The sequence below is a fragment of the Anolis carolinensis genome, chromosome 5, assembly GCF_035594765.1.
Source record: "Anolis carolinensis isolate JA03-04 chromosome 5, rAnoCar3.1.pri, whole genome shotgun sequence".
NCBI lineage: Eukaryota > Metazoa > Chordata > Lepidosauria > Squamata > Dactyloidae > Anolis > Anolis carolinensis.
In genome coordinates this window covers 11,920,839-11,934,463 of record NC_085845.1, presented here as the reverse complement: position 1 = coordinate 11,934,463, position 13,625 = coordinate 11,920,839, and the positions used below count along the sequence as shown (strand labels likewise).

The following is a 13,625-nucleotide window of genomic DNA, read 5'->3' as shown; positions in this document are numbered from 1 at the left end:
GGATTTCTGGAAGTTGAAAGTCAAAACATCTGGGGACCCACAGGTTGGGAACCACTGGTTTAGATGGAGAAATGAGTTACCTCGAAATTGTATCCTATAAGTTGGGCCCGGGCTGTGGCGCAGGCTGGAGAGCAAGCCAGCTGTAACCAACTGCAATGAATCACTCTGACCAGGAGGTCATGAGTTCGAGGCCCGCTCGGAGCCTATGTTTGTCTTGTCTTTGTTTTATGTTAAAAGGCATTGAATGTTTGCCTATATGTGTAATGTGATCCGCCCTGAGTCCCCTTCGGGGTGAGAAGGGCGGAATATAAATGCTGTAAATAAATAAATAAATACAGTAGAGTCTCACTTATCCAACATAAACGGGCCAGCAGAACGTTGGATAAGTGAATATGTTGGATAATAAGGAGGGATTAAGGAAAAGCCTATTAAACATCTAATTAGGTTATGATTTTACAAATTAAGCACCAAAACATCATGTTATACAACACATTTGACAGAAAAAGTAGTTCAATATGCAGTAATGCTATGTAGTAATTACTATATTTACGAATTTAGCACCAAAATATCACAATGTATTGAAAATATTGACTACAAAAATGCGTTGGATAATCCAGAATGTTGGATAAGTGAGACTCTATTGTAAATAAGATGAATTCTTACCATTTACATCCAATTTTCAGTGCCTTAAAGATAAATGGGTTTTATTTGGCATAAACTGTAGGCAGTAGTTCACAAAAACGTAATCTAAATAAAACATATTACTCTTTAAGGTGCTTCAAAATTTCAAAATAAGGTGCTGTTTGGACTATTTGAGGAGGGCCTTTGGGCTGTATCACTCACATCCTTTACACTGCAGTGATGGTGAGCCCAGTCTTTATTGAGAAAGCAACAAGTTCCTTTTTTACATTTTGTTTGTAGCAAATAAGTTCTGGATTTTCAATAATGCCTGCTATGCGAGCCAAATCAAATTAGCAGAATAGTAAATGCTTATGGCAACTGCTTCAGCCTTCTCTAAAATCAATAGCTCTCATGCATCTGGCAGGAGAATAAATGTGATTAGCCAGAAATGCATATCCCTATTGCCCTAAGCCTCTCAGAGGTTTTATTCCTCGTGCATTCATAAACTGAATGATATGAAAGCGCACTGAGGAAGAGCACTGTGCGTGGTGATTATTTTAACTGGTGGCCGCAACAGATGGATGTGATGCTGAGCATGACGCTGCAGTGAAAGCAATGAGAAACTGGTGCAGAATCCCTCAAATGCCAGAACTGGGCTGGTATACTCTGTGAATAATCGGTGGGGATAGTAAGAGAGAAAGAGAGGATGAGCGCAATGGAGACATTCTAAGAAATTTTGTGCACGTTTCTTTCACAGTCTGACTGTCCTTACTCAGAAAAAGTCCCAAGTATTAAAATTCCAATGGACATCATGGAACAGGAACCTTTCCTAAGTGATAGCAAACCTTCCGACAGTGAGTAGAACTAACATCTTGCATGCCTGCTTCAGTCTGAATTGCACGTCCAAAAAAACAACAAACAAAGCAGATATAGTACAGTACCACCTCCGTATCCATAGAGGATATGTTCCTACCATGGAAATAGGTAATGGTGGATAATAGCAAAACCTATTTAAAAAAATGACTTCTGCTGGAAGTCACCATAGAGATAGCTTATCTCGGGATTTGCTATGTCCTCCAACCTAACTATGGCGGCTTCTTGTTGAAGGAAATCTCCTGGAGGACATATTCCTTTGGATATGGGTAGGTGAACCAGCAGGTATTGGTCCCATTGGATACGGGGGTCATACTGTATATATTTCTATATCTGTATATACTTTTAATATTAATTTATCTTTTTTTAAAGAGCCTTGTTCTGTAGATGTTTTCTTTGTTTTCCTCCTATATATTTTCATGTTTTTTTTACACAGCATGTACACTCTTTGCTGGCTTTTAAAAATTATTTTTGCTTTTTAAAATGTATGCATACTGTGGGTTTCTCCCTGCTTTTTCTCCCCTTCTTTGTGCCTCCACTTTTAATTGCTTTTATCCAGCTTCTGACAGATTGATCGCTAGTGTTCTTTCTCTTTCTCTCTCTTTGTAATCCTCCAAATGGTCCAGCCTATTTCTTGCACGATATATACCATTTTTGTTTGCAAAATGTGAATGCACACACCTTCTAATTCTCTCTTCTGATTTCCTTTAAATCCCTTCCTTGCTGGCTAATAGAAGTAGCACCACTGTCTCTTGGTGTTTGTTTCCTTAGGATCTCTGCTTGGTCATCCCCCCAAAATCAAAACTTCAGCATAATATATGTAAAGAAACAGATCATTGTGTCTATCATTTAGCACTATTAACATGCTTGTCTTCCTTTAGGTGGCTTGGGTTACATTTACCTCCTTTTTGTCCGATTTTTAAATTTGTTCTAATATCCACAGAGTGATTCTATTTCCCATTTAAAAATGATCACCCCCTCACACACATTTCTTTCCATTTGTCTCTGCTGACAATCTTATCTATTTTCTATTGCTTTAATTTCCTTGGGAAAAATGGGATCTCAATGGCAACACTTCTTACAAGTCTGTGCATTTTGCTGAATATGGGGGGGGGGGGGGTCATGCAAAGCTTGTTGTAGAACAGTTTTTTTTGTTTTGTAAAAGCAAAAAACAGAGTAAGAATAAATATCTACAAATCGGTTCCAAGTGCAAAATATTTGTGGCCAAGAACTGAGTGGGTGATGTGGTTCAATCTGAATGTTGTCCTTTGAAATTCCTAATTTTAGCACTTTATGGAATGCACTACACACATGCATCCCACAGTGTTGATGCACCTGAACTTATCACATAATGCAGGTTTAAATACAGGCAGTCCCCGAGTTATAAACATCCGACTTACAAATGACTCGTAGTGAGACAACAAGAACTAAGAGACATCTACCCCTTGGAAGGGAAATTTACTCCTGGAAGAGTTATTATCATGGGGAAAAAGGGTGTTCAATGAAGCTTTAAAACCAATCCTTATTTCCACAACGAGCCAAATTTTCCAGAATCCCAATTATCAGAGGAACAGAAAGTGAGGTGAAATCTTCTGATCAGGGACACAGACAGCAACACAAATACCACAGAAATGTTAATCCTTCCTTATGCTATAAAACACACACACACACATATTTGGCTGGAATAGCACTTAAAACCGTGCCTGTTCTGACTCACAAACAAACTCACCTTGGGAAGAAACCTATAGAACGTATCTTGTTCATAAGTAGGGGACAGCTTATATAAAAGTGGATTAGACAGATTCATAGTAAGCCTTTTGGTGGCTTCATACATCCTTGGTAGATAGAAAACAAAACCAGAGAGAAACCAGACAGTTTTATATTAACAATTTGAGAGAGCTTAGAAATTTTATTTTTGAAGCTCTGAGCTTGAGTAACCTCTCTGAGAGTTATCCAACTAATCTGGCCTATTAGTAAATTGCCGTACTTCTGCAAACAAGTTCACACTCCTAAATTCAACACAGTAGGCAATAAGATATCAATACTGGCCATAATGTATGATTGCCATACACTAATTTAACCCCTTAAATCAAGTGCAAATCTGTAATAAATAGATCACTGATTGTGTACACACAAACTATACATTTTGGACATGAAAGGGGGATGGGTCAAGGCCAATAGACATACTGACTTTATTGAATGAAGAGTGGTTGGATGAGTAATTGGGAAAACGGTAAGTATTAAAATATTCAGATACAGGAAGTATCAAAATATCACAACATTCAGTTCATGGCAGAAAACATTACTTGGATCTGGGTAAAAATGGTGTCAGCAAATGTACAAAAATAGCTAATTTTAAAAATATCCTTATCTATCATTTTCTTCAGAATGTGGATGATCAAGTAGGCTAGAAGGAGAGTAAGGCTCATTTCCTAGAAACTGTTTATATTTATAGCTCCTCGCTATAAAACTACTGCGCCTTCTCTACCCAAGTCTTTGTTTTATATGAAGAGTTTGGGAAGGAAAGTATTATTTTTGAGACACCTAGAAAGATAAGACAGACCTAGTAAGATAGATCTATGTCCAACAAGTATTTCCATGTCCCTCTACATTTAAATTGCTAAGGAATCTTCAAATTTGTTTCAGATACAGGATTCACCCCACTTCAGAGTAGACCCACTTTAATTTAGACATCTCCCGAATCAATTCAAGTCAGCTTTGAATTGGGAAATATCTCAATCCAAAATATATCCGCAGTTGAAAGAGATATGGAGTAGAAAAAGCTGTTTGGATATAACATTCTTTTTGAGAATAATTTACAACCAGATTAAACTGGATGGGTACCTTTCATATGATATCTCTGGCAGATAACTTATTTGTTGTTTATCGTGCACTTCTTTGCTTATAGTACTGGGTTTGTTAGGTGAGACACAAGATGTGTCTCAAGTGGACATGTCAAAGACTCATGATCCATACTTAACTGTCCAAATAACCCAACTTTTGCATCTGGCGTTCTGTTGCCTGACACATACATATTAGCTTTAGTCTTGTGCAGTGGGATATTTGTCCAGCCCAGCTCTCCATTTTGGGTATGGCTATTAGCTCTCATGCTGTTGAGACCAGAGCAGTATTGGATAATTGATTTCAAAGGGTTTATTTAAATTGCTTTGAATTTGTTTATAAAGAAAAGCAAGGCAAAGTTGTTAAAACTCATATATTTCTCACAAATTTCTGAAACAGGAGAAGAATCACCAACATTCCTTGAACGCCATACATCATGCTGATAAAATTCCTTACCTCCACTCCCACACAATGCCAAGGTAAGGATCTTAATGGGTCTATGATCTTAAACACTATTTATTATATAACCACATCTTTGCAGAGAGTGGGTTTCAACCCAAGTGCAAAGTATACCTCACTTGGTTGATTTGCATCCTAGCTGCCAATGAAATAAAATTTGATTTGGCTGCTGGAGAAATGAAACCTGATGAAACACTTCTGTAAAATATTTGTGCACTGAAACAACAGTTTCCTCTATGTCAAAAGGAATTCCATTTTAAAATGAAATTTGCTTGAGTCAGTAGAAACCAAGCAAATTGGAAGTTATTTAAGAGCAAATTAGGTGAGTCCACTATGCACAGAAGAAGGAGTAACAGAAATATAAGAATCCTAGAGGTGAAAGGGATCTATATCATTCTTCACTTCCTTATTTTAATTAGGCAGACAAGAGTTTGGAAAAGTTACACTTTGGATTATGACCCATGGAAGCTCCTCCTCGCATATCAAGAAGCCATATTAATGGAAAATTCTTGAACGGGGACTCCCAAAACTACATTTTCCAAATTATGAGTCACTCCACCTTTGAATTAGAAAACAGGATAACTCCAATCAGCTAGTTTTGTTAATGTTTTCCCCAGTGGAGAATTGCCATATGAAGCCTAGGCTACAAATGGCTATTTACTTATTAAAACAATCTCTCTCCTGAATTTCATTTGTTGCTTAGCTTCCTGTTATATTGATTGTTATTATGTCATCTTCCACTTAAGGCAGAGGTGGAAAAATGCAGCTTTTTGATGCTCCTGAAGCCAGCCACCTGTCCCCTTAAAGCTCCTCAACCCATCAATATTTTTAAATGGAGCTATTTTGTGGTGATGTAACCTCTAAAAAACACATAGAAAATACAGCAGAGTGTAAAACCCAATTCCCATTAATGTGATAATCATGGCTTCTTCCAAACAGGACTACCTATTTTAGTTTGAGAATGAAGAGACTTGAGAACCTGAACTACTATAATTTCTGAGATCGTTGCCAGGCTTGGTGATACTGCAGCATTAGAGCATAGCGAACCGCAGTAGGAAGTCTGTATAATTCAGAGATAGAGATCTGCATTTAATGCAGAAGGTAGTAGGTTCAAGATTAAGGATGGCAGAAAGCTTTGCTAGATGAAGCAGTTTATGGTGGGCTAGATGGGTGCATTTGTGGGGCATATATTGATATATTACACTGTTTGAGAAAGACAAAATGGTGTGGTAGTTTGAGGGTTGAATTAGAGTTCTGGCAGACAAGAGTCGCCGAATGGTTTCAGCCATGGAAACCACTTGGCAACTTCATAAAATTAAGAGGAAGGCAGTGACAACCTCTTCTGAAAAAATCTTGCTGAAAAGACTCCAAAACAAGGTTTCCATAAGTCAGAATTGACCTGACTTGAAATCGCAGCACAACGAATAGTATTAATGATAAAGAACAGTTAAAAAGCAGCTCCAAGACACAATCTGAAGTGCTTCATTGTCTAATGCAATTAATTCTTCATCACATTAAAAGTGATGAAACACTCCCCTCAATACAATGGTGAATGGCCTAGTGTTATATATTGAATCATTTCCAATTTATGGAAACCCTAAGGCAGTGGTTCTCAACCTATGGGTCCACAGGTGTATTGGCCTACAAGTCCCAGAAACCCCAGCCAGTTTACCAGCTGTTAGGATTTCTGGGAGTTGAAGGACAAAATATCTGGGGACCCACAGGTTGAGAACCATTGCCCTAAGGGGAACCGATCATGGGTTTCCTTGGCAAGATATGTTCACAGGAGGCTGAGAGAAAGTGTCTTACCTAAGGACACCCAGTGAGTCTCCGTGGCCAGGTAGGATTTAGAATCCTCATCTCCCAACTTCCAGAACCCAACACTCAAACTAATACACCACACTGGCTCTCAAAGGTTAATTAATATTATAATAATAACAACAATAACAATAATACAAGGGTTATCCACAAAGTAGGCTACGTTTTAGAATTAAAAATGAACAAAGTATAGGAGAAAACATTTACCATATGCAGTTGAAAGCCACACCCAAATACCACATCTCACGTAGTCACCATTCAAATCTAGGCACTTACCATAGCAATGATTGAGCTTTGCAAATCCTTCCCCACTAAATTCTGCCGCTTGCACCCTCAACCAGCTGGTCAGCCCTTTCCACTACGTTGCCAGCCACACCCCCATTGTTGGAAACAAGTGGTTGAGGGTGCAAGTGGCAGAATTTAGTGGGGAAGGATTTGCAAAGCTCATTCATCGCTATGGTAAGTGCCTAGATTTGAATGGCGACTACGTGAGATGTGGTGTTTGGGTGTGGCTTTCAACTGCATATGGTAAATATTTTCTCCTATACTTTGTTCATTTTTAATTCTAAAAGGTAGCCTACTTTGTGGATAGCCCTCGTAATAATAACTTTATTCTTGTATCCTGCCCCATCTCCCCGAAGGGACTCGGGGCGGCTCACATGGGGACCAAGCCCAAAATATACCACAAAATACAACAACAAGGTACATTTAAAACGTATAAACATATAAAATCAAAGGCATATAAAATGCAATAAAAACATACTCACAATAACCAATAGCCTTCTAGGCACAGTGAGCATAATCAGGATTGGAGATAAGATTTATTTATGTGCAATATCTTGCAGCCTCACACATATGTTATTTAAGTTTTGTTCTTTTTCTCTTTTTTCAGCCCTCCACGAACTCCAATGAAAGTTGTGCCTCAAATTAGAATAGAGCTTGATCCTGAAGATGGTGGTTATTTCTGGAGGAGCAAGGGAACAGAAACTACTTTGTAACTTGTTCATTAATCTTCTGAACTGGCTTTTTTCATTTCTTCCTCTTTTCGTCGGTTTTACTAGCCAAATATTCAATTGATCTCTGCCTAGGGAAATGCAAGACATGTGGCTTCCCTCTCCATTGGGTCTTTCATCTCATTTTTCTCCCTCCACTTGGTATGTTCTTCTCCTTAGTCTATTTCTTTTTTCTTTCATTCTGACCAATACATGTGGATTTTTTTGTTTTTGCCTTCTCAACGTTGTGCGTACGTACGCCTCCTCTGGACCTTTTCACCAGAGAGTGGAAGTATTAAGGATATATTATCATGGCTTTGTGAAATGTCAGCCGAACTGTTATTATTTTGGGGTGTTGGGGATATTTTTTAGTTGTGGATCGATCAGTGTTTTTCTTTCTTTTCTTCATGGTTATTTTTTTTTAAAAAAATCTCTAGCAGAACAAAACTGACCTCCAGGCAAAATCCCCATAGTTCTGTACTCCTGGAAAAATGCTGCTAATCTTAATATGCTTGTAATGTCACTTTTGCTTCTTTAGTCTCAAGCACAGAAAATGGAAATGGTACATCCTTGCACAGACAAACTTTTATTTTCTTTTTTTTTTTGCCAGCACTGTATAGTGTGTGTTTGGAATCCTGTCCTATGCAACTTTTATTCTGTAACACTTCAGTGGATTCTTAACCGGTCAGCTGCATTGACAAGTGTTATTCTTGTTTCTTAGATGAAATCTGTTTTAAATTATGGGGCCTAACCTGCGACTTACTTTTTTGTCAATTTTTTAACCATTTTTTAAAAAGAATTACTGTAAAGAAAAATGAATTTTTTTCCTGCAGCAGGAAACTTATAGTTTTGAGTAGTTCTACCTCTTATTTCTAGATGTTGGACTTTCTCTTTAAAAATGAAAAGACAAAAAAAGAAGAAAGATTTAATAATAATAATAATTAATAATAATAGTAATTGTATAGAATGTTATATAATGTGATTTTTACAAAAGAACAAAATATACAAAAATATACAATCTCAAGGGTATATGGCATCAATATATAATAATACCTTTCATAGTTCTTTCTCTTCTCTCGTCCTCTTACTTCCCTTCAATTTGTATTTTCTTCTTAACCATCTGTCCTGATCTGATTTTGTCACGTAATTCTTGGTGGAGTCTTTTTTCAAAGCATCTGGCACAAACTTCTCTGTCTTGCTGCCATGCTGCCTGCCTTCATCTTATAAGAGACTTCTGCCAACTTCCTACATAAACTCCATTAATACAAACAGGGCATGTGTCGTGGTAACACATTCAGAGTTACCTTCAGACAGGAATGAGTGTTGTCGAATGAGCAGATGCAGACTGAAGTCATGTGTTGATTTTCTTTTATTGATATCACTATTATTTTATTTGTACCAATTTGCTGGCACGTTGTATGTGTTGTGTGTCTGTGTGTGTGTCCACACTTGCAGATTTAATATCAAGTAGAATGGAAATTATTTGAAGGGAGGGGATTTAGAGCCTTAATTATTGGTCTGCATACTGTAGCTCATGCTTAGCAAATCATATGTGGAGTGCATTTTAGACAAGGTTGATAGCCCTTGCTTCATGCCATGTCATTTTTGTTATGCTCTTAGATGTCATTCTGGATCAGTCTATACCGATGTATGTTGTTCTGGGCTAAACCATTTCAGTCTACAGGTGGAAATATTCTCTTTGAATGTCCCCCTATAGAAACGCCCTGCAGTGTGCATAGGAACACAACATATATGTAGGAGTAAGTTGGGGCCCGTTTCATCACTCCTATGCTCTCTTGACTTTTCTCAGTGCACAGAGTAGGGATTTACATCATTGCTCACATGTGAGAATTAAGCTTTTCACATTTCTTCTTTCTGCTGGGAGAGAGAGTTTTGTGCATTGTTGGAAAGATGTTTGCATATCAACGTTTTTGTGAAAGATTTCACAAAGTTTTGTTTTTTGCACAAAAGCAGTTTTTTGTGCTAAATGTCTTTTGTGCTAAACGGCTGCTTGTTGAATTAAATGTAATGCTTTTTATACTCTCTTTTTTTGCACATAAATGTTTTGCACATACAAAGAAGCATCTCTAAATTTTCACAGCAGTCCCAAATGAATTAAATACATGCATGCATACATAAATGCATGCATTGGCCTTTTAGCAATCACATGAGGATGAAAGATTTTTATAGTGGTTGACTTGTGTAAGTGGGGTGTCTCAACATACTCCGGATGAGGAAATTCATTCTGTATGTCCCATACAATTGACTGGAAATGGGACTTAGAATGTCATGTCCATCATCTGTTACTCAGACCAAAATAAGCAGTCTGACGTAATTCTGAGGTCAGCATAATAGAATGGACACTGCATCCCACACTAATGCTGCCTGTTAAATAATTGGAAACTGACCCAGTGGCTCTCAGAGGATCCCAAAATGCAACTGTGACCACATTAAAGGGCAGCCTATATAGACTTGAGCAACAGCTTCGGCATACACCCCAGTCTTCTTGAAACATATATTATTGTTCCTTTAAATTCTGCAGGCTTTATTTTTTGTGTTGTTGCAAAAGCTGTCTCTGTCCAGGGCCCATCGTTCCAGATTAGAGCTGTTATGCTGTTATGCTGAATGTAGGTCTGTTTCTACCAGCATTATCCAACAGAAGTAACTTACTTTTGCAGTGAAATGCATCACCCTTGAACCCATCTGCATGGACAATGCATTGCAGACTCCAGTTGTCTCAAGTATGAAATGGCTTGGAATGTCTTAGATTTCTCAGTGCAGATGGTTTCAGCATGACTGGAAAAGACTATTCCTTTATACGGAAATAGATGCATTGATCTCCTGGATTTAGGAGGTTTGCTGAAAGTGCACCTTATTCACACCAAAGGAAAGTAAAAAAGCACAAAAGGAAAACAGAATGGTGAAATGGACACTTCCAAGTCCCCACTTGTTCACACATTCAGACCTTTTTCCCATTTGGTGGTCTCTAGTGGTCAGTCTCTCCCAACAAAGTAATTCCATCCCTAAAATCTATTAATTATACTTGAATCGACTGCAGCAATGTTTGACTGCTCAACACAATGCCTTGTCATATACAGAGTCCCCTATTGTTCAGGGGAAATGACAAAGAAGAATGTTTCCATTATTTATATCAGTTTAGTGCAAGAAAGGGACTGGGAAGGGGCAAGGGACAAGAATCTTGGGATGTTGCATTGCAAGTATTCCTGGCATTAGCTACCTGATTTATTTATTTATTTGCTTCAGACTACTAAGCATGATGGACATATTTGCATTGTAGCTTATGTTGGTACTATTGCACCAATTTAAGTGGTACGGCTTTCTTCTGCAGATAATCTGGTGAATTGCTGATCCGGTTTCCTCAGCACTATCACATCGTTGCAGAATCCCATATGGGATGAAATAATGCCTTTACAACCAAAATATAGAATTGAGAGATATGCACACAAATATATTGAATTGTGGGAAAGAAGCACTTTCTTTGTAGTGTAATTTTACCTAATGTGGTTGGTAAAGGTTGGTTCCCCTGTTGCAATAGCCCTTGCAACTTTGGTTGCCAAAGTCAGAGCTCTCCTGTTTTTAACAGGAGACTGCAGATGGAGAACTGTCAGGACCTGATAGGACAAAAATGTATGGGTGAATGAGATGTGAGAGCAACACTCTTGTGTTATGGCTTAGAGGCCCTGCACAGTAAAAAAGCTATCATTTAGGTCCTATTATTACTGGACCAACATTAATGTGGCTGATAGGCTGGCTCATCAGACTTTAAGTCTCGCCCCCCCCCCCAAATGGGAGAATGGGCAAGTGGGTGCCTGAACCATGGCCTCAAACTGCAATTCAAGGCTTAGTCTTGTATGCAAACAGAGAGGGCAGATTGGGGCACTGTCTGCTTCAAAAGAAGGTTGGCATTGCTGCTATTAAAGTGAACCTTTAGGTCAACCTAGTTCCTCCTGCGAGTCCAGATAGAGCTTTCACTGTGGAAGTGTAGGAAAAGAGCAGCCCCATGTTCTTGTGGGAAGAATCCTGTCCAAAAATGACTTTATGACTATGGGTGTGTCTTTTTAGCAATTACCAGGAGTAGCAGAGAATTTTGAGGCGGGAAAAAAGGAAGAGGGAATGTTGGCTTTTTGGGCCCAGTAAGAGACCTGATGGGAATCTTACTAGTGAAAAAAACCACAGAATTGTAAGGGAATGCCCCTGCCATGGATTCTTGAAAGAAGGCCATCCAACTGTTTAAACACATCCAAAGAAAGAGAAACCACCACCCTCCAAGGAGTCTATTCCACTGTTCAACAGCAGTTACCACCAGGAGGTTCTTCCTATTGTTCAGTGAATCACTTCTTGAAATTTTAATCCATTGGTCCATGTCCTAGTATCAGCTTGTACCATCTTCTGTATGGCAACCCTTCACATATTTAAAACTTCAATGACTATTGTGTCACATCTCAGTCTTCTCTCCTGCAAGTTCATCATACCTAGCTGCCTAAGCTGTTCCTTGTAGGGCTTGGTTACCAGAACCAGGTGGTCTTCTTTCCAAGATCAGTGGGAGCAGAACTTGGGAAAGTTACTTTTGTGGACCAAGTAAAATCAGGCCATTGCCCAACTGGTTGGTGAACTTGTAGCATTGCGGTTCAAAAAAGCAAATAACTATCCCAGGCTGTTCTTAGGAAAGCATAAACATGCTGGTGTCCATTGAAGACTCGTACCTTTAACTTGGCACATATGTTCATAGACGCAGCCTCACGTCATCAGAAGCATGTCTTCAGAAGGCATGTTGCTTAGACCAAGCTCAAGGACATGCTTTGCAAAATGGCTTTTCCTCAGGGCTAACATTTATGAAGTTCTAAACAGCCAGATATTATTTTGTCCCAGACCCACAATGTGAACATACTGCCTGCCTGTCTCTGTCTATCTGTCTCTTTTTTGTCTCCTTTTCTTTTAATAACCTCCTTATATGGTATGTGTATGCATTGTTTCTCAGAATCAAGATGCACTTTCAGATACATTTTATTGTTATTGTTATTGCTATGTTATTTGTTCATTTTGAACTGTTTTAAAAGTCTGTATTTGTTTTGGATGAATTATGCGTTAAGAAAAACACAGCCACTTTATCTTGAAATGAAGATCAACACATCACACCGGATTGTTTTTTTTCTTTTCTTCAAAATACGAAAACTGAGAAGAAAACATTTCAAATTACTGAATGATTTTCCCCCAGTAAGAAAAAAGTAAAACCATGAAATTCCTTATTATAACATTATAGAATTTTACAGTTTTATGAGGCTTTCTATTGTGACTTTTATGGAATCAAGAAATGAAGAAGATGAGATATTTTAGCATTTATATTTTTCAAATTAAATGTATACTGAAAATAAAGTAACTTTATGCATTTATCTGTGCAGCTATTTTCTTTTTTGCATTCTGACTGCTTAAAGCATTAAGGTGTTTTTTTAAAAAATATGTGAATTCTTATAAACATGTAATATATATCCACAATCCAGAGATTAGGAACACTAAACCTCAAAGAGTAACTTTGAGCACATCCAAACAGCACTTAAAATGCACACCCTCCCACATTTTCCCCTCGGGCGTCCAAGGTAAAAACGCATTCCTTTGGGGAAAAGCAGGAAAACCCTACTTTGTCCTGAAGTAATTTGACAGCTGGAAAGACCCAGGTCCATAGTCCATCGTATGAATTAAATACTTCATTTTCTATTTAAGAGGCATTATTGTGCCTAATGAATGCTATAGTGGCATTGCTGAGCTTCTTTCTCAACAGTCTTAGGCCATAAAAAAGTCAGACATATTGGAGAGATAGCTTGTGAGGAAGTTGAATGGAGGCTTCCAAGGGGACTGTTTAGGTTTTTAGAATCAGAGCTGCTACAAGCACTTAGGGACTTCTCAACACATTTATTTATTTATTTATTTATTTACAGTATTTATATTCCGCCCTTCTCACCCCGAAGGGGACTCAGGGCGGATCACATTACACATATAAGGCAA

The 13,625-nt window shown here is 38.2% G+C and overlaps 1 protein-coding gene across 4 annotated transcripts in view; it reads left to right on the top strand.

Moving 5' to 3' along the window:
* The window catches only part of slc4a4 (solute carrier family 4 member 4), a 258,202-nt gene extending 245,187 nt beyond the window's left edge, over positions 1-13,015 (top strand). For 2 of the 4 annotated variants that reach the window (XM_062981086.1, XM_062981085.1), the window contains exons 24-26: positions 1,379-1,475; positions 4,735-4,814; positions 7,505-13,015. In XM_062981086.1, coding sequence (XP_062837156.1) covers positions 1,379-1,475; positions 4,735-4,778 — 141 coding nt within the window. In that variant the 3' untranslated portion in view covers positions 4,779-4,814; positions 7,505-13,015. The remainder of the gene's footprint in view (positions 1-1,378; positions 1,476-4,734; positions 4,815-7,504) is intronic. The other 2 variants (XM_062981084.1, XM_062981083.1) reach the window with 1 other exon arrangement.
* The last annotated feature ends 610 nt before the right edge of the window (positions 13,016-13,625 follow it).